This window comes from Pygocentrus nattereri, chromosome 8, assembly GCF_015220715.1.
Source record: "Pygocentrus nattereri isolate fPygNat1 chromosome 8, fPygNat1.pri, whole genome shotgun sequence".
Taxonomy (NCBI): domain Eukaryota; kingdom Metazoa; phylum Chordata; class Actinopteri; order Characiformes; family Serrasalmidae; genus Pygocentrus; species Pygocentrus nattereri.
The window spans coordinates 794,200-815,422 of NC_051218.1; the positions used below are offsets into that span (position 1 = coordinate 794,200).

The following is a 21,223-nucleotide window of genomic DNA, read 5'->3' on the forward strand; positions in this document are numbered from 1 at the left end:
AGAACATAGGGAGAGCCTTATATGGTAACAATGCAATCCTCACTTTTTTTCTTATCTATTTTTTTTAAAATATAGGCTTTCATAGTATTTTCATAGTTACTCTAGCAAAACACCCTCCTTAGAGGGAAGAGATAATGAGGAAAAATATGGACACAGTCCAAGTTCTGCGAGAAACACATTACATGAAGACACATGAAGGAACAAGCGCCCCCTTGTGGGTGTTTTATAGGCTCGGTTTTAGATGAAAGAAAAGGCTCCACTTTTTTTCACTATTCCAGGATAATTCAGATGTAAACAAAGTCGTTCAGTGGGTTGATGTGAAATGGTTCACTGTAGAGAAACTCAGTGACTCAGATTTCTTCACAGCGGTGGTGATGAGAACTGGGGTCGGAATGTCTGACGCAAACATAGTCCTTTCAGTTTAGTCGCTATACAGAACAACCGGTGGACCTGCACGTGCTGCGCGAGTGTTTTGTGCTTTGGGTACTAGACCACCTCGCCTTGCATGTACCACTCCGCCATAAACTGATTTGAAACGTATATAAGCGAGTTTTAGGCCAAGACTTCATCTCAATCCTGTCCTAAAGCTGTCACCACTGCAGAGAACAATTCTGACTCAGCACTTTTCCCTAAAACTTTGTTTGCATCTTAACAATATGTATAATTATGGAGAATGTTTGAAAAAATGGTGCAGCTGCTCTTTAATGGCGGGCTACAATCAGTATTGATGAAAGGTTTCCATTGAAAATTCACTGTATTCTAGATCCGGTTTGATCTGACTATATGAAATTCATACAGTGTACAGTGACAGACACTATGATGCATGTTTGAGCACCGATGTGCAGTATTTTGTCCATAAGGGGCAACATGTCTCCAGTATTTCCTACAATAAATTGTTATGTACTAATTTGCATTTGATTGTACAGAAACTGCACGTTTGTCTTTTGTTTCATTTGTTTTCCCGTTCCGAACAAAAATGAAGGAAAAGTCCACATGGATATTTTTTTTTGCTTGTTGTTTATATTATTTTAGCATGACTTTCCAGTCTTACTGAAATGCTTCCAGATAGAAATAAAATGTATTTGATTTATTCCTCCGATTTAAAAATCACAACAAAAATCAATCAATTCAATGAAGGATCACACAGGAAACCACACATAGGACAGAGTAAACATCCCGACTTCCTTGAGAAAACTGTCACTGCAGTTGGTAACATAGTGAACTAACATGGAAGGCAAGAAGAAATAAAAGGTGAACCTGCGAGCGGCTGGGAAAGGGACGTCAGAAAGCAGAAGTACAGCCATACGCCTGACTACAGTGTAAATGGTGGGCTTCTCTCATGGAAGATAAGTGCTTAGATCATCGAGTGTACACATTAAAGAGTTAAACAGGGGCGTTACTGTATCATACACATCCTGTAAAGTAAGCCCTGGTCCTGAACTGAGTTTTACTGAATAAATACAAGCACACTGAGCACTTTTCCAGTCAGTTCTTTCAACAGGCATAAACTGCAGAAGAAGTGAAAAATGGAGAAGTGGACCGCTGAGCTTCGGGAAGTGAATGAGAGAAATCCACAGTGTGTGTGAGCCCTTGCACATCCTGCACAGAACTCCATGAGAGTCGTATTCAGTTTAAGTGTAAAGCATTCAGTCCCTCTCCAACACCCTCCTGGCTCATCTGGCGGCAGTAACACCGGTCAGTCCATGAACTTGCGGTTCTGGTTAACTCCAAACAGAGCCACACGGATTTCAGGCATCATCTATTGATGGCAAAGAGAGAAAAGAGGGAGAGGTGGTGAATCCAGAGCGACCCAGAGCAATCCTCAATTAAAAGAAGTCATTCAAAAACAGTGTGTGCTTCTGAAGCAATAGAACGCGAGAGGGAAAATATCACACTGCGATTTGGTCGCCGTAGATCTATTGTTCTGCTGCTTTAATACAGCAGTTAAATAAATACAGTAAGAAATGAATAAACTGGCCGTGAACGCGGCTTTAATATGTTTTAATGTTCAGTTCCTTCCTCCTAATTAGAGCTCCTTAACGAGCAGCTCGTTGCTACGTCAGAGTAACGAGCTCCGCCCACTCGCTGCTCAGCCGGCAGTTCGTTCTCCAGCTCCTTACACTAAATTCCCAAACTGTCGTCACCACTGAGCAGCTTTTCAGTCGGCAGCTGTGACAGAAGAACAGCTGAACAACCTGGAATCAGCCAGAAATGAACCCAACACCATTCGCCAGACGTGTCTGATCTTCAGAGTCGGACCAAATTGGACTGAGCCGTAAAACTGACCCAATATCAGGTTCAGCTCAGTTTGGTCAGTTTGTCCAGATCAGTATTAATGTTGTTTTGTTCCAGGCGGTCTGTAAAGCTTCTTACAGCCCGTTTAGTTTGGCGAATGGTGTTGGGTTCATTTCTGGCTGATTCCAGGTTGTTCAGCTGTTCTTCTGTCACAGCTGCCGACTGAAAAGCTGCTCAGTGGAGACGACAGTTTGGGAATTTAGCGCCGTCTCGTCTTCAGAGTCAGACCAAATCGGCTGTCGGTCAGATGTGGTCTTAACAGTGTCCGTTTTCTGTTTGTGGCAAAGTAAGAAGTAAAAACGTTCAAACGGCTCGAGCGTCTCCTACAGCTGTCAGAGTGGTTGCTTAGCAACAGCGGCTCAGTGGATTGATGCAGTGCTTGGGAAAAACCTGTGATGTTATGCCGAAATATCAGCACCTTTATTGGTCTCACCTAATCAGCGTGCGTGGCTGGAACTAACTGTTGTATAATAGGCTTTATTACCACTGAGGAACTCCAATAACTAAATCAGTCAAAACATTTACAGAAAAGGCTACACTAGAGGTCAAAAGTATGGAAGCAAGAAGTTTCATTAAAGTTTCGAAATGATTGCATGGCTGAGTCAAATTGCCAACAACCAACACATTTATTGACAAAGCTTAACCTTGTTGTCCTGCATTCTTACTCCGGCACATTCTATTACAGCCTTCTTCACACTGACGCTCTTCACACACTGATAACAGTCACATTCACTAGCTCTTTCGTGACATGCCTAATTTGGTTAAATCGGATTAAATTAGGTCTGCAGGACCATCAGAGTGGGGCAAATCAGGTGGATCTGAAATACTGCTTCCAAAACTTTGGCCTGTTATGAACGTTATGTGTTTAATTTACTGGAGAAAACCCTTTACCTCTAGACAAGGGCAGCTCTATATTAGATGAAATATTGTGCACTGAGGGTGTGAGATTTGTTGGACCACCCTTTGGGCCAGCCTGCGAGATTTGCTGTCTTTTATTGATGTTGACCTGCTGATGACCACTGTTGAAGTAATGCCCTAGGCAGGCAGCAGGTGGTGCTATACTCCACTAAATGTCACCCTCATGCTTTCCCAACGCCACCAATACAAGGCTATCAAACAATGGAAGGAAGCAGACGGGCACTGATCCTAACATTGAGTTTTATGATGATAATGACAGAATATACGTGACATAAACAGCATATCTGAGGTATCTGAGGTTGAGCTGTTGGACTTTTTTTACATTGCAATAAGTGCAATAGGATAATATTCAGATGTGTCGATATTTTGAAGTCATTTTGTAAAACGTTTGTCAAGTTATCTTTATTTGGCTTGGAATCTATATAGCTAAGGCTATTAATATGTATGTATACTGACTGTACACATAATTCTGAGTAAAAAACTTGGTAAACAACTTCACGAAGGACACACATTTATCTGCTACTGCTCCTTTTCCAGCACAGGATGATGGAATAGTCTCAAAAAATGGTTCTGATCACCAAAAACAATGATGTACTGACAGAAATGTGGGACCAGACACAGCAAGCAGGTGGACTGAAACGTTGGTTCTCCGGCCAGTACACTCAGACCAGCTGACGGCGGTCCGAAAAACCAGGCTGCCAGCCTCCTGCGCCGCCCTTCCCATTTCTGCTTTCTAGAATAGTGATTTCCCATACTGCCCAAGAGTTTCATACCTGCTGGGCCAGGAGGTCCAGTCTGCTCTCCAGAGTGTTGGACACCTTGATCTTTCCATTAGCATTATAGACCTCCACACCTCCAGAGCTGCGCAAACACAATATTTATTCTCATTTTCACTTTTAATTCAGGTTTGAAACACCAGTTCACAATAATGACTACAAAGCCAAGAACATTGGATCGCACCCCTGTTTTTGACCTGTTTGATGGTTTTTCTGCTCTTGTGTGATCAATAGGGCTCATTGTTGATTATCTTCTGATGTAGTAACACAGTTATAAATGGCAAAAGTTCCACATCATTCACCTCATTGTCTGTGATCAAATCAGTGACTTACTAAAAATACTGCATGGATTAATTGCCATCTCTGTAGAGCCTTATTTAATTGTATCTTTAATTTTACAAACAGCATGCATTCCAAATGACAGTAAATCATGAAAACAGAAATATCTGTAGTGCACTGCAGATGACGTCTTACATGTTAGGGGAGAGGAAGCTGTCCTGGTCAATGCGAACTTCAATGTTACTCTTCACAGCTTCTTTGTAGATGGGGATGTTTTTCTGGACAGCAGCCTAGATTTAAACAAGAACAATGCATTTCTTCAGCTGGCTTATATAGATTACATCCATATCCATAAACACCAAAACACGATTACAGCACCACTCTCACTGTTTAAATGACATCATATTTAAAGAAGACAAGCGCTGCTAACCTCCACCATGGGCACATCATCCTTTCGACAGCGAATCGTCACCTTGGGTTCCAGCAGCTGATAAAAGCCCTGGTTTACAGGGAGACGCGTCACTTAAAGGCACTTTTTTTGAAATGTATAAACATTTGCTTTATGGAAACTGGGCTTTCAGAAATGCAGAGGTTATGCTTTTCTCTTTTTTTAACCAAATGCAGTGTTTACAGTCAGCTGAGGGCCTATGCTACAAAACAACACATATAAAAAGAGGTTATGTGGTATTTTGTGTTGTATTTATTGATCTTACATTTTTATATATGTAACATATTTAGTCACTATTTAAATTTTGAGATTTTTGCCCAATTTTTCTCCCCAATTTAATCGTCTCCAATTCCACCCACTAGTTAGGACTCCCCCAATCACACGATGCCATCAGCGTTAGGAGGGTGAAGGCAGCACAGGCTTCCTCCGAGACCTGCGAAACCAGCCACCGCTACTTTTCGAGCTGCCGCTCACGGGACAGCCGGACGCGCTCGGAGGAAAGCGCTGACCACCAGATCTGTTACGTCAGCTAACAGACGCCTGCGCTGACCAGAATCGCGCTGAGTGATGGGAGGAGAAGGGGGGCCATCCTGCCCACCCAGAGAGAGCGAGGCCAATTGTGCTCTCTTGGACTCCCGGCTGCAGCATCACCAGGGATCAAACCCGTGATCTCCTGATGACAGAGCCAACGCTCAGACGGCTGCGCCACTCGGGAGCCCATGCTTTTCACGTTTCCGATAACAAAAAGGGGAGGTGTAACATAAGATCCACAAGGAGTGATGTCATCTTCGCTACTACAAACAGAAATAAACGTTCATTTAGAAATATTATGGTAATGCAAAGCCTATTCAACGAGGTCATTTAAGTTGAGTGATACTTTATTAATCCCACAAACGGGGAAATTCCACCTCCGCATTTAACCCATCCGTGAAGTGAAACACCACATACAGACTAGTGAACACACACACTAGGGGGCAGTGAGCACACTTGCCCGGAGCGGTGGGCAGCCCAATCCGCAGCGCCCGGGGAGCAGTTGGGGGTTAGGTGTCTTGCTCAAGGACACCTCAGTCATGGACTGTCAGCTCTGGGGATCGAACCGGCGACCTTCCAGTCACAGGGCCAGTTCCCTGACCTCCAGCCCACGACTGCTCCCTTAAATTCATTTGGCAAAGAACTAATTTACATATATTTTCTGTCAGTCAATCAAAACATATCTGCTGACTGAAATACAGCTTTGCACTGGAGCTACAAGTCTAATGCAGCTAACAAATCACGGAAGCTTATGATCACCAATCAGAATAGTGCTAACTGTGTGCCTGAATCACCACAGACTTGCCTCAAACTGTACTGAGCTGTTATGTGAACTCTAACAGACCTGTTTGTTGTCCGCCGCTGTTCTGTTACCAATAAAAAATGGATGTCACGTACTTATAATTAGCAGAGGTGGCCACGCTGATGCCTGAATCTATTGGCAGGTCTCGGCCGAATGAAAAGTGCCACTTTAACGTCTAAACAGTCTAGGCTGACATCAATCCTTCCCTCTGATGTGTCTGTAAAGAGAAACAAAACCCTTACCTGTAACACTAAACCCTCTAGCAGAGTTGAGTACTTAGCTGGGTCCTTCGCGATGTCGGCCAGCCGCTTACGCGCCTCATTTAGAAGATCCTACAGAAAGACACATGAAAGCAAATGGAAGTGGTCGACCGGGAAACTCACGGATCCAAGTGAGCTTTAATAAAACAAATGAATGAATGAATGTCGTACCATAATCATGTCATCCCGAGCCTTAAGCACCTTCAGCCTGGCCTGGTTCATCAGATTGGACATCTGACTGTGTAGACGCAAGACGATTCATTCAGAAACGATTAGGAAGTGTATACAATAAAACGGGTACATGACGGCATACAGAGGGCTTCTTTATCAGTTCTCACATTTTCTTTTGCTGCTCAATCTGCTTCTCTTTCTTCTCGTAGTACTCCATAATCTTCAGCCTCTGAGTCTGAACAAGGCGCCCCTTCTCAATGTTGAACTCTTCCTCTGCCTACGGCACAAAGCGTGCACAACGACCGCACATCTTAACACAAACGGCAGATGAGATTCACACTGCTATGTGAAGCATTTCACAGCAGGACACTCTTTACCTTTGCATCAATTTCCTCTGCCTTCTCGCTGGCCTCTTGCTCAATGAAGGCCATCATATGTTTAATCTAGGAACAGAATACGTACGTTAACGTGGGCAGTAAGGATTACAGGTTTTAATCATATACTACAGTATAAATGCAACACTACTACAACACCGGTCTAAAACACAATGGGGTAAGAGAAGTGAGCCAGGAGGTTCAACTCCCAGGACTCCCAGGACTCCCAGGGCTGGGTATTCTTTCTTGTGCCAGTCGTTCGGCAAGACGCTTAAGCCCCCAGCGCTCCAGGTGGCGCTGCTCTGCTGGCAACACTATGCTGTGCCCAACCTGGACATAGATCGGCAGCAAAATGACCTATTCCCAGAGAACCTGTAGAGAGGAGAACTACCACCCTGCAATGTCTTCCTGATTTCTCAGACACTAGAGGGCGCTCCCGAGCAAGTCCAATATAAATCATAGTTTATAAATGCTTAAAGGTTTTCATTTCAACACTGCTGCTGTATTTTAGGAGTTTCCAAACTCGAGTTATAGGAGTTTAAAACAGCGCCTCATGTACGTTCATGACGTATGTGAGCGCAAACAGCCAATGAGCTGCTCTGCTCGCCAACCAATCACCACTCAGTAGCAGCAGTTTAGGGTATTGCTGCCCAAAACCCGTTTGCTGCAGAAAAAAGAAAATACACAGGTGAGTTTTCTTTGCTTTTTCAGTGAAATACATCCTTCTACTGTCTAAAATTAAAGAAAGGTTGTGGACAAGTGATTAAGAACTATTTTCATTTTTCATTTTTCGCTGTTGAACTCCCTCCATTTGCTCATGGGCGCCCTCTGCTGTTCAGCAGTCCTGTATTTGATATAATGGGGGAAATAGGAAGAGGCCCAACTCCTCATAAACAAGCTCTGCTATTTCTCTTAGATTATGGATTATTAAAGCATAACTTAAAAGGTAAACTCTGGCCAAAATAAAAAAAAAAGAACCATCCGTACATCTGTGAACATAACTAACGGTCAGTAGTGCAGAAGTGCACAGAGTGAGATTTTCGCTTCGAAAAGCAGCTTCTGATGGTGTAGCCCGAAGGTGGGAGGCTTATGTTACTGCTAGAAAGCCAGGCGTCTTTTTGCAGCCGTGAAACTGAAGTAAATAAAGTGTCTCATGAGACAAAATTGACTCAGATGAAGAGAACAACAAGGTATAAGCTAAAGTTAGCAAGGTAGGTAGCTGGATACCCCAGTTTGGCTTCACTGCTGTCTGGAAGAGTAAAGTAAACTTGTCTCTATATATATAATAATAGGGGGCAGTCGTGGGCTGGAGGTCAGGGAACTGGCCCTGTAACCGGAAGGTCGCCGGTTCAAACCCCAGAGCCGAGAGCACATGACGGAGGTGCCCTTGAGCAAGACATCTAACCCCCAACTGCTCCCCGGGCGCTGCGGATAGGGCTGCCCACCACTCCGGGCAAGGGCGTGACCTTCCGGTCACAAGGCTGGTTCCCTAACCCATGGCTCATATTACAGCTCATATAGCAGCTCATATTACGTCATTACTAGCCCAAATTTGTCCTCAGAGACGTTTCAGCCAACATTAAATCTTGAGGAGCTCCATGGGCGATTTACAGCAGAGACTACACTAAGCTGAATGTCATGGAGATCTAGAAGGTCTTTAAGAGTTAACCACAGTTTATGAAAGTGCTGGAGCGTTAGGCAAACTTGGAAACTGCAAAAGGAGAAACGAGACGAATGGAAGGGAATGAATGGAGGATTGTGCCGTGACTCCTCGAGCCTAACGAGCCTAAGCTGACAGTAATATGCAGTTTCTCAGCTCTGCAGAGTCCAGCATTTCAGATTTTAGTCGCTTTGTTTGTCATTCAACTCATCGGCTATTCTCTGTATGTGAACTGAGCTGAAGAAAAACGGAAAACTCAGAACTAAGCAACACCTGCTTTCATTTCTCCTTTTGTGGTTTCTTTCTTTCTGTCCATTCTGCCTGTGCCGGGCCTTCGCTCACCAGAAAGCACATTTTAATGACATTTTAAAACAGCTACGTCTAGAATTAGACCTCGGAACTGCCTGGTCTACAATGATGCTTTCTGATCAGGTCATATTTCCACCCTGTCATTCCCAATCAAGTTGTTTTCCAGAATTTGAAGAATGTTATCCTAAAGATCAGAAGTCCAGTGGTGACCAAAACACTGAACTTGGTCAGAAAAACCCAGAGATAATTACTTTTCTACAGAGATTATGAATATTTGGGGTCAAACCAGCCTGAATGTTTCATATGTGGACAGTACAGTGACTGTCTGAGTGTTTGGAGCCCAGTCACACAGAGAAAGCCCTTTAAAACCAGCTCGTCAGTCTTAAAACCAAGTCCAGTGTGTTTTAACAGTCGGTGACTAAACATTATTCCCTGTTTACTGTGAGCTAAAACAGTCGGACAGCGACCAAACCGGACTTCTGACCACTTTACCTGTTTCTGGACATCTGCATCACTGAGCGCCATGGCTGTCTGTCTTGAAGGACCAGTTCCCCGCAGGTGAGCTGAGTTTAATCCGCAGAATAAAGTGTTGAAGGTAAAAACTGAACGCAGCGCTGCTTTTCCGCAAAACTGCACTTCTACTACCGCTGGACAGACGGGGAAGTGCGTCATCGAGCGGCCGGGCGCGTCCCAAATCGAGCAGTGAACACTACACACTTACACTACACACTTACTCTGAGGGGTAGTGCGCAGCTTTACTCCTCCACGCCCTTTAGCAAAGCGAGTGTTCCTACGTTTGTGCATGGAGAAATGGTTCTTCAGATTGTTGTTTATGGTTCTGTATAGCTCCAGAAGAGGTTCTACAAGGAACCTGGTGCTACAAGGAACCAGTGTTCTAGATTACATACAACAATTTACAACACATTCTTCATTAATCTAAACTAAGTTCAGCTGTACTTTATTAATCCCACCTCCACATTTAACCAACCAGTGAATAGACACACACACTAGGGGGCAGTGAGCACACTTGCCCGGAGCGGTGGGCAGCCCAATCCACGGCGCCCGGGGAGCAGTTGGGGGTTAGGTGTCTTGCTCAAGGTACACCTCAGTCATGTGCTGTCGGTCCGGGGGATCGAACCGGCGACCTTCCGGTCACAGGGCCTGACCTCCAGCCCACGACTGCCATGCAAATGCAATGCAAAGAACTATTTAAGCATGAAATGGTTCTAATGGACAACTCCTGGTTCTGAGTAGACCCTTTTTCAAGTGCAGTGGTTGCTGATGTGCCAGCTTTCTTCTCACTCTTTCAGCACATTCAGTTTGATATGAATGTCATTCATGATATTCTGTCTTGTGCTTGTGGAAAATGCGTATTTTTGGCTTTTCATTCAAGATTGATTCTCAAAAAAGAAATGAAAGAGTTGGAAAGTGTCTGTACCTGAGTACTGATGCGCACGCCTCTAAAATAAACAGCTCCCCACACACAGGTACAGGAGGTTGTCGTCATTTGGGCTTATTTACCCAAGAGCTTTGTTGAATATATAAACAAATCTCGTGTAAAACAGCACAGTCTAAATGACAGAACCAGGTCCAGATCAGGGGTGCCCACATTTTTTTACTGGGGAGGAATGAAGCAAATGCAATGTTTATAGTCAGGCTGAGGGCCCACGCTACAAAACAATACATACAAAAAGATGTTAGGTGGTATTTTGTGATGTATTTTTATAATCTTACATTTTTTTATATAACATATTTAGTCACTATATTTTGTGACTAATAAATATGATAAAAGTAAAATGAGGATTTCATAGGTAATTAATAGTTATGTTATTTTATGTAGTATATAAATATGTTTGCCCTTAATGAGGGGGGGCGGGGGGGGGGGGGGGTTGGGGTTGGTGAGTTGGGATGGGGGGGATTAGAACCATTTTCTAGTGGGCCAAATCAAACATCCTCCAGGCCAGACTCTCATGCCCTGCTACAGATAACAGCGTCAATGTAGAAGTGCGGCCAAACGTTTGTGTACATCTGGGTTAAAGATGTGACAACACATTTCCTGTGTTAAGTCGATTAGAGTATTTACTTCATTTCCATAAGAGGTCGTTTCAAAATAGTAGCTAAGGGACGGACTTATTTCAGGCTTTATTTCCTATATCAGATTTTCAGGGGGTCAGAAGTTACAGGCATGCCAATTTGTCTATACGGTTTACATGAACAAGTAAAGCTGGAAATGTTTTATATAAAGAAGTGAAACAAAGTAAAAAATAAAGTACGTGTTTCTTCTCACTGTCAACTGTAATTTAAAGTGTGACAGATATGTGTGTGGATGCATATGTCTGATGTATGTCTGAGTCTCCTGGCCCTCTTTAAAAGACATTTATCCAGTGGTCAGACACACTGTTTATCCAGTGGTCAGACACACTGTTATGAAATGCCATTCGGAGTAGTCTAAAGGTTGACGTGCCGGTTTTAGTGATATTTGTCACCATTCTCTGATTACAAATCACGTTTGTGAGCAATTACAGTGCAGACTAATAATAAAAGGATTCAAAAGGGTTCGATTCCCCGGCCGGGTGACCAGGGTCCTCTCTGTGTGGAGTTTGCATGTTCTCCCCGTGTCTGCGTGGGGTTCCTCCGGGTTCTCCGGTTTCCACCCACAGTCCAAAGACATGCAGTCAGGCCAATTGGACGTGCTAAATTGCCCCTGGGTGTGAGTGACTGTCAGTGTCTGTCTGTCTGCCCTGCGATGGACTGGCGGCCTGTCCAGGGTGTATCCTGCCTTCCACCCAAAGACTGCTGGGATAGGCTCCAGCAGAGACCCATGCATGCGACAGCTCCCTCTGACAGACCTATGGACAAAAAAGTACTGACGCTTAAAAAAATCTCAAAGGCCAATGGGAAACAGTCTGCGATAGCCAGCTGTTAAAACACTGTTTGTGTCACCTGTGGCCTAAAATATCAGTGTGTTTCGACATGTTTAAGAAGAAAAGTGTTGACATATATGAACAGTGTGATAGTGCTGAGAACTATGCAGTCGTCAGGGACAGTATAAGAGCTCAGATATGAGACTACAAGCGAGACGCAGCTGAAATCTTTCAGCTAAAAGGATCATGAGGCCCTGCCTGGCTGTCTTCACCCTCCTTGTGGCTGCTCACTGCCGTAAGCTCTTCATAGGGTAAGTTATAACACCATTGTGAAAGAACATTTCAGTCAATGTCATAATAGTGAAGTGTAGTGATTTTAGTTATAGCTGGGTTATACACAGTCATAGTGAGGGGGGGTTAACTGTAGGTATACTTCATTTACAGATTTGTTTGTGCTTTAACACCATAAAGATACACTCTAAGTGTGTTTTATAATAGCATACTGAGCATGTGCAATGTTTACAATGAAATAGAGGTAAAAACCTGTCCAGTTAATGAGGCTCACTGTGTGTCACTGTCATTCAGGACTAGTGTAGTTAAATCATGATAAACCACCACAATCCAACAGAAACCCAATTAAAGATATTTTATACCAGCAATGGAATTCAGAGAGCTAACACAAACTGATTAACAGTTGCTGGACAAGTTGTGGCTGGTTCTGGAGCTGGAACTGGCAATGTTGTTTGATTGTAAGCCCATTTTTTTCTACAGTTTTCCACTCTGTCTAAAGTAAAATAGAGTTGGGCCATTAATGTGTGAGTTGGGGATGTACACTCACCGGCCACTTTATTAGGTACCAGCAAAAGGCTGGACCCCCTTTCGCCTTCAGAACTGCCTTAATTCTTCATGGCAGACTTTCAACAAGGTGTTGGAAACGTTCCTCAGAGATTCTGGTTGGTTATTTGAGTTCCTGCTGCCTTTCTATCATCTGGAACCAGTCTGCCCGTTCTCCTCTGACCTCTCACATCAACAAGGCATTTTCGTCCACACAGCTGACCGCTCACTGGATATTTCCTCTTTTTCGGACCGTTCTCTGTAAACCCTAGAGATGGTTGAGTGTGAAAATCCCAGCAGATCAGCAGCTTCTGAAATACTCAGACCAGCCCGTCTGGCACCAACAACCACGCCACATTCAAAGCCCCTTAAATCCCCTTTCTTCCCCGTTCTGATGCTCGGTCTGCACTTCAGCAAGTCGTCTTGACCACCTCTACACGCCTAAATGCAGTGAGTTGCAGCCGTGTGATTGGCTGATCAGCTATTTGTGTTAACGATCAACTGAACCTAATGACTGTACCTAATAAAGTGGCCGGTGAGTGTATTTTACAGACAGTCTGTCCGACAGCAAAGCACCTCACACTCTGTGTGAACAGCTGTAGGAATAATTGAAAGCCCCTGTGTGAAACTGAGTCAAGGCTTTACTTCACTGACAACTTCATATCATCATAAAACACCCGTGGCCATAATTAGATTTTCCATTATACTTTAGCTTTAAGCTAACGAGACGTTTTAACTGTAAGCGTTTAACTGTAAGAAGTTCTCAGGATGAATGAGAAAAGCGTGAGTTCTCCTTCCGCCCTGACGGCAAGAGGAAAGCAGGATTTTCTGGGCGGCCCACCAGTGTTCAAGCAGAGTATAGACACAATTCCACTTTTCATCGCTAATTTTCCACTCAGTCCTATTTACTTACTTTTCCTTACTTCTCTAGTTATCCTTTCTAAATGAGTTATTAATAATTGTAATCAAGCACAGTGTCAACAACAACACTGTCTATGAAATCATCCTACGTTAGACCTACTGATCATTTTTCCCTCTCTCAGGTGTTTGTAATGTTTGTCTTAGATTATGTTCTGAAATAAAAGGCTCTGTGTGTTTGAAATCTGTTTGAGGAGATTAAAAACGGAGTGTGTTCTGCTGTAAGTACGCTGGCGCAACTCGGCTGCCGCTTTACACCGGTTTTCTGTTAGTTCTGTATTGTTTGTGTTTGTTTTGGTGTTTGTCATCATATCCAGAGATACTGGCTGAGAGCGGGTTTTCAACTGTAGCTCAGGGGTTTATTGGACTGGCTGTTTGTGTGACGCTGCATTGCAGCTACGAGGCTGCCTGGACTGGTGGTGTTCGTCCTCACATTAATCCAAATGGGCTGGAAAAGCAGGGGGTGTAACACAAGCTCTTTTTTCCTTGTGGGACAACATCCTTTTACACCGCGCCTTAAACTGAGCTTAGAATATATAGGAAGGAAACATCATATCTCCAAAATGATTACTTTACAGCAGAAGTGAAAAAGTCTACTCTACTGGAGCCAGACTTTTGTCCAAGTTATTTTGGGCCATTTCTTTTTGTCTGTTCATACAGAAATTTACACACAATGTGAAGGCAAACATGCACTTTCAAATTATGTTAAAAGCCGATAAATGCTAAAAGTTGCCTTTTCAGGGATTAGGATGATGTTGCAGCATTAGCTGTCTGGATTTCTCCATTTACTCACTGAGTTGATGACGAGACGTGTTTTGAAATTCACGTTCTTCCTCAACAGACACCAGGTTCTTAGAATCAATGCAGAATCTGAGGAGCACATTCAGCTGCTGAAGGAGCTGGAGGATGATGAGGGGTGGGAGGTAGGGCACGTGCACCTCTTACAAGTCTTACACACACACATGGACTCAAACCACTACTCGAAACTTTGGATTTTAGCTCCACTGCGAGATTTAAACTGTAGTACCGCCAAACCTGGAGTCTGCGTCACGTGCAGTGCATTTATAGGGAAATTCATCAGATGTTAATTATAATTCTGATTAATCATTTATATTCAGCTGGATTTCTGGACTCATCCGGCCTCCACTGACCTACCCGTGGACGTCCACGTGCCCTTCGCCAGTCTGCATGCTGTCAAGGACTTTCTTCAGGCCCATAAAATCCCCTTCCATGTTATGATCAACAATTTGCAGGTAAGCAAACCGCACAGGTAGGTTAGGTTTCTCAGTATAGACCTAGTCTATGAGATAAAAGAGCTTGAATATTGCAGTTGAATATGGTTAATAAAGAGGACTTAATAAAAATGAAATACACTGTATATACATGCACATGCACTGCTGAATATTATAATACGATATAATAAAAGTCCATCCACAGCACAAAATATTTTAGTGGCATTAATACAGAATTTACCTATATTGAGCATTTCACACAGGCTTTAAACGTGGCTCAGCCAATCAGACTTTAGGACTCTCTTAGGATCAGCATTATTAAAGCTAATTCATTTGAAAGGCTTTGTAAAATGTATCTGATGATTTGTTGTGTGTCAGGAACTCCTGGATGAGGAGCAGGAAGGTTTGGAGCTTAGTGCCATGCAGGAGCGCAATGCTAGGAGTTTCAACTTTGGAGCGTACCACACACTAGACACAGTGAGTCCCCCCGACCTCCACACACAATTACACACAAAACACGGTCTGGGGGTCTGTGGTGGACCAAGACCCCCAGGAGCAGTCGTATTCTGATGTAATCATGAATGATGAATAATAAGAGTTAAATCAGGAGCTGTGAATAGTGTTTCATATGCAGCCATTACATTCACAGATCTACAGCTGGATGGACACTCTAGTTGCTGCTCATCCCAATCTGGTTTCCAAAGTGCAGATCGGCACCACTTATGAGAACCGTCCCATGTATGTGCTGAAGGTGGGGATAAAGACACAAATGAACTGCCTTCTAAAAGTCTGGAATAAATGTTTTTTAATATTATGAAACTAATTTTGTTTCAGATACATGTATAAAATAATTTATTGATGTTTTGTTGATTTTCTAAATAAAATAAGTTCCTTGACTTAATGGTATTTTTCTGCAAATGTTAGTGCGGTTTAGTGAATTTATATATATATATATATATATATATATATATATATATATATATATATATATATATATATATGAATTCACTGAATTCAACATATCTGACAATAATAAAACATAAAATACTGCCTGTGCAAAAGTTATGGCACTTTTTCCATTTTATTTTTATTTTTCCAATATATTCATTGTATAGAAAATCACCAAATTGCACAAAAATTTGTAGAAAAATGTCATTGTCTGTTCCCTGAAAAACATATTTTCACTAAGAAAATTAACAAAACATGTAACTTGACCAAAGATTTTCAAACTTTTCAATGTAACTGTAATTATTACTATTATTACCACACTAATTGCTTTAAATAAAAATAAAAAAGGCAGATAACTTTATGAATTATGAATATAAAGAGATAATTACAATACATTTTATTTATTTCTTGTTCATAGAATCCTTGAAATGTAGAATAAAACTGAAATCTAAATCTCAAAAATACCTTTTGGCAAATAATTTGCATTATTTTTCAATAGTAATATATTCCAGTGTATTTTTTTAAGTTTTTATTGTACATAAAATACCAAAAATTGTTGAGATAGGACAGATTACAAACTTTTGAACAGTCATGCATCATATTGTTCACGACAAACTGCCTGAGACGCATGAGAAAGTACTTCACTAATATAGTATATGTATTCAGTTCAGCACAGGTGGGAACAAACGTCCTGCCATCTGGATTGACGCTGGAATACATTCCAGAGAGTGGGTCTCCACGGCCTCCGCTGTGTGGATGGCTGACAAGGTAAGTATCCTGACTCAGTTGGTCTTTAGATTTGAAGGCTTGCTATGATAACATGGTAAAATAGTTTACTGAGCCCAGTTTCACCTCATTGACGTCAGCACTTCTTCCTGCACTCTCTAGATGGCTAAAGATTACGGTGTTGATCCTTCTGTGACTTCTCTTCTGGGCCAAATGGACGTCTACCTGTCGATTGTGACCAATCCTGATGGATATGCCTTCACTCACACTTCCGTAAGTACAGACTGTATTTCTGAAGCTACTGTAAAACTGTAACTGAAACTGGTGCCAGAGCTTGGCATGTTTTAACTCTTTGTAACAGGGAGTGATGAGGAGGCGGACGCATGTGTGGAGACAAGTGAGATTTATTCAGGGCAAATCCAGGGTCATGGTCAAGACAGTCCGACTTCAATGAGCCAACATGGAGAACAGGAGGAATGGACATAATGAAATAAACACAGAATTTAAACAATACTCTTCGAACAGCACAAACAACACAAAGACCAACAAACAACCAGGAAAACCACAGGGCTTAAATACAAGAGGGATAACAAGGGATAACAGGACACAGGTGTTAACAATCAGGGGCGGAGTCAGAAAACAAGGGGGCCGGACTAGGAAGGAATCAAAACAAAGAAAGCACACAGACTAGACCAAAACAAAAACACATGGAAGATGTGCTTCAATTCCCCACCCTCGTAACTGAATTATCCCATGAAACAAGTTTTCTTTAAATAAAGTAATTTGATATGATATATATATATAAATAAGCATTCCTAACATTTAAAAACTAGGCTGTTTAATATTAACTGTTTTTGTGACGTCACAAAAAACAAACATATGCACCTGCTTATTCACCTGCTTATTATATCTATCTATCTATCTATCTATCTATCTATCTATCTATCTATCTATCTATCTATCTATCTATCTAAAAACTCTTTCTATTAACTTACATTGAAAGTAAAGAATGAGGATATATTTAAATATGTGGCTATGTCACATACTCTATCATGTCACTTCATCATGTAGCTCTGATTAGACCAAGTGTGGCAGCCTGCTGTGCATGAAATATACCACCCTTCCTTGTGGGTTTGTAGATGTGTAAATAAATTAATGAAAAATAAATACATTCAGAGGTGAAAAAGGTCAGAGAGAGAAATATGTAATTGAAACTATAGCAGCCAAAAGAAAACATGATTTTCTTGACTAAATATTTCTGATTAACATGATCATTTGGCACCAATCTCCTGTAATGACTCAACTCCACAGCTTTCCTCCGCTCCACGACTTTTGTGTTAGTTTCTAACTTTAAGTATAATACATGGTAGTTACTGAACATTATGTCTGGCACATCATATCCTTGCACTGTATTGTTACTGCACTGATGTGAATTTCCCATATGAATCATCGTCTTAGTCTTGAAGAGAATTCCCACCCATTTTTCAATGGTTCAGATGTAAACAAAGTCATTCAGAGTGACTGGATGTGAAATTATTTGCTATAGAGAGACTTTCTGAGTCAGAATTTTACACCACTCTGAATGACATACAGAAATTCTGAATTATACAGAAATTTTGAGCAGGCAGCTGAATCCCCCTTTAGATCTTAAACCTAAATAATAAGCCTGCTGTTTAAGGAGTTTATCGTATTTCCAAACATCCCTCAGGACCGCATGTGGCGCAAGACTCGCTCTGTCAACCCTGGATCTGTGTGCCGAGGCGTCGACCCCAACAGAAACTGGGATGCTGGCTTTGGTGGTAAGTTGATGGCTGGACACTCTCTGTACTTTTAAGGACAAAGGTTTTTATATATTAGAGCATTTTTGATCGTGTTCCATGTTTCTGTGATCTTCCAGGCCCTGGGGCCAGTAAGAACCCTTGCTCCGACTCCTATCACGGACCCCTCGCCCACTCTGAGATTGAGGTGAAGAACGTGGTGGACCTCGTCCAGAGCCACGGCAACTTCAAAGCCTTCATTTCCATCCACGCCTACTCCCAGCTCCTCATGTACCCCTATGGATACAGCTGCACAAGCGTCCCTCACCAGGCTGAACTGGTAAACTTTCTAGTTCCTTGACAACATAAACCAGCAGGCAGTAGTTACTACATTATGTACATTATGTCTGTGTCAGGGATACCAAATAGAACCCTGGAGCGCAACAATCAGTGTAAAGAGTGCACTATGAAATATTGCATCAAACTTACATTTCATAATAATATAAAACCAATTTTGTTGCAGGTACATATATAACTGGCATTATGATGCGAGTACTCTACAACTTCATATGTTTGATTATATGATTTGTACACATTTACAGTGATTAACTAGTTATTAAAACATTCATGCAAGACTTTTTCTGAACAACTGGGGAGCCGACGCGACATTCTACTCAAAGACCAATCCACTCACCTCTATCATATATTTTTGTATGCATGAAAAAGTGTATGAATGAAAAAGAATAAACAAAACAATAATACTTCATTCATTTGATCAGGAAAAATATAATCATTATCTTGTTCTTTTCTTGTTAATTCTAAGGTAAGTATTTTAAGAGTTATTTAACTGTATCACTGTTGTTGGAACAAAGTCAAACAAAATCATATCCCCAAAATGATAACATTACAGGAGAAGGATAAAAAATAAAAAACTTTATTTTTAATGTAAGCCAATGGAACCAGACATTTTTCCAAGTAATTTTGTACCTTTTCTTTGGTTCATTCTTTATGAAATGGCAACAGGCCACTTCATATTATGCCAAAAACTGAAAAATACACGATACAAGATACAAGGGACTGCTTATTGCTTTTACAGCACGAAACAGTCCGGCCTTCATGAGATGAGAGTCATGTTTTAAAGCAGGGAAAACACCAAATGTTTCAATACAAATATTTCCGAGTACTCAAGTGTAAATCTCTGTGTTTTGTTTTGTGTCGTAGGATTCAGTGGGCAGATCTGCCGTGCAGGCCCTCAGCTCTCTCTATGGAACCACCTACAAAGTCGGAAGCATTTGCAAAATCATCTGTGAGTGCACTTTCTCTAACGAGGCCGTCATCTCACGTGTCATCATCTCATCCGGTTCCTCATACTGATCACATACTGTTTATCCCCTTCCCACAGATCAAGCCAGCGGTGGAAGCATTGACTGGTCCTACGATGTTGGCATCAAGTACTCCTTTGCCTTCGAGCTGCGTGACACCGGTCGCTATGGTTTCCTCCTGCCTGCCAATCAGATCATCCCAACTGCATCCGAGACCTGGCTGGGTCTTAAGCATATTATGGAATATGTTCGTGACCATCCTTATTAGGATTAATGTGCTGAAACTGACAATAAAGATCTCCAAGCCAAGAGTCTGTAATCTCTTGACTCATAAGAAAGTATGGGAATAGTATTAGTCTTGGAACATAGCATAAAAGTAAGTAAACATTTGAAATACTACAGTGAAAAAGCTTTATCTTTCTGAAAGGTATCAACAAATCTAAAAAGCAGTTTACATATGTAGTCTATGCATCCCCCCCATAGCTTACCAACTGAGCACTATTAGAGTGTGTAGATATGTAGAGTTTACATTTCTCACAGAATACTGATTTGAATTGAAAGCAAAATTGCTTTGCATCATTTACGCTGATCTCTTTTGGCTGTAAAAATACTAGGGATGCCAAAACTGTGATATACATTCTACATGTATCTGCCTGGACAGTTTAGCCCCGCCCATTTGTGCTGAAGTTCTAAGGAGTGTTTCAGGCTGGACTGCTTCTTGAATGAGCCACAACGGAGGACAGAGCTCCTTTACATGCATCTGTCTTAAAGGCACAGCAACTGATCAGCCATATAAATTGAAATATGACTGTTTTGGTAGATAAATACACACAAACATCATATATGGCCCACTAGAAGAAAAGTAAAGAACAAGAAAGTATAGGTGTGCTAGTGGGAATTTACTCAAGTCCATGCAATACGTCCATGCAATACAGTGGTTAGCACCCCAAGTTCCTTAATTGCTCCAAATAGATTGAAATCCTGGCAGTGAAGCAGCTTCTCAATATGAACAGGGCAGAAAATCTGTTATTGACTGTTAAGCTGTGGCATTGGAGTGAAAACCAAATCACACCATACTCTTACATTTATGGCACTTGGCTGACGCTCTTATCCAGAGTGACTTACAATTTAATCGTTTTACACAGGTAGGCGAAGGTAGCGTTAGGAGTCTTGCCCAGGGACACTTACTGGTACAGTGTAGGTTGCTCGTCCAGGCGGGGGATTGAACCCTAGTCTATAGCATAGAAGGCAGAGGTGTTACCCACGACACCGTACCAACCACTCTTCTTCGCCCTTGAGCATGGCATCTATGTGGTATATGGTATATGTGCAGGGATAAGCACTTTTAACTCTTAAGCACTCTTAATTCTTGTTTAACAAAATAATGTCCAACAACTTCAGCCCAATATCAAAACTGACACAGCTGCTCAGCTCTGACTGGTCTAAAGTGGCAAAGATTAGCACCAAAACTTAACACCTTTCTGTTTCACGACATTTTACATAGTTACATATTTATTAATATATTATCTCATTAGAACTACTATCTAATTTTCATAGTTTTTTTTTCACATGTTAAAATTCAGTTCAAAGGTCAGTAGTCAGTAATCAGTAGCTATGTCTGACCAAAATACTATATTAACATAAGATAAGATAGACTTTTATTATCCCACTGGGGGAAATTTGCATTGTTACAGCCGAATACACAGTAAGCAGGTAAAGAGCAGTAATTAGACAAAGATGTGCATCATACAAAATACAAAATATAAGATAAACTATGGAAATAAATAAATAAACAAGGC

At 41.7% G+C, this 21,223-nt stretch overlaps 2 protein-coding genes across 2 annotated transcripts; one reads left to right on the forward strand and one right to left on the reverse strand.

Annotated features, from left to right (window-relative positions):
* Nucleotides 1-998: 998 nt before the first annotated feature.
* atp6v1e1a (ATPase H+ transporting V1 subunit E1a) lies at nucleotides 999-9,479 on the reverse strand. Its single transcript, XM_017721035.2, has 9 exons — nucleotides 9,316-9,479; nucleotides 6,858-6,923; nucleotides 6,648-6,757; nucleotides 6,481-6,547; nucleotides 6,292-6,381; nucleotides 4,699-4,767; nucleotides 4,464-4,558; nucleotides 3,987-4,074; nucleotides 999-1,759 (listed from the first exon to the last, which is right to left on the reverse strand). The coding sequence occupies exons 1-9, from the start codon at nucleotides 9,346-9,348 to the stop codon at nucleotides 1,697-1,699; spliced, it is 681 nt and encodes a 226-aa protein (XP_017576524.1). The 5' UTR covers nucleotides 9,349-9,479; the 3' UTR covers nucleotides 999-1,696.
* A 2,369-nt stretch (nucleotides 9,480-11,848) lies between these two features.
* Nucleotides 11,849-19,729, forward strand: cpa4 (carboxypeptidase A4). The gene is made up of 11 exons (XM_017721054.2): nucleotides 11,849-11,998; nucleotides 14,281-14,362; nucleotides 14,558-14,692; nucleotides 15,050-15,148; nucleotides 15,321-15,422; nucleotides 16,286-16,387; nucleotides 16,508-16,618; nucleotides 18,054-18,144; nucleotides 18,243-18,442; nucleotides 19,324-19,408; nucleotides 19,505-19,729. Exons 1-11 carry the CDS (start codon nucleotides 11,934-11,936, stop codon nucleotides 19,690-19,692), a joined length of 1,260 nt encoding a protein of 419 aa, XP_017576543.2. The 5' UTR covers nucleotides 11,849-11,933; the 3' UTR covers nucleotides 19,693-19,729.
* The last annotated feature ends 1,494 nt before the right edge of the window (nucleotides 19,730-21,223 follow it).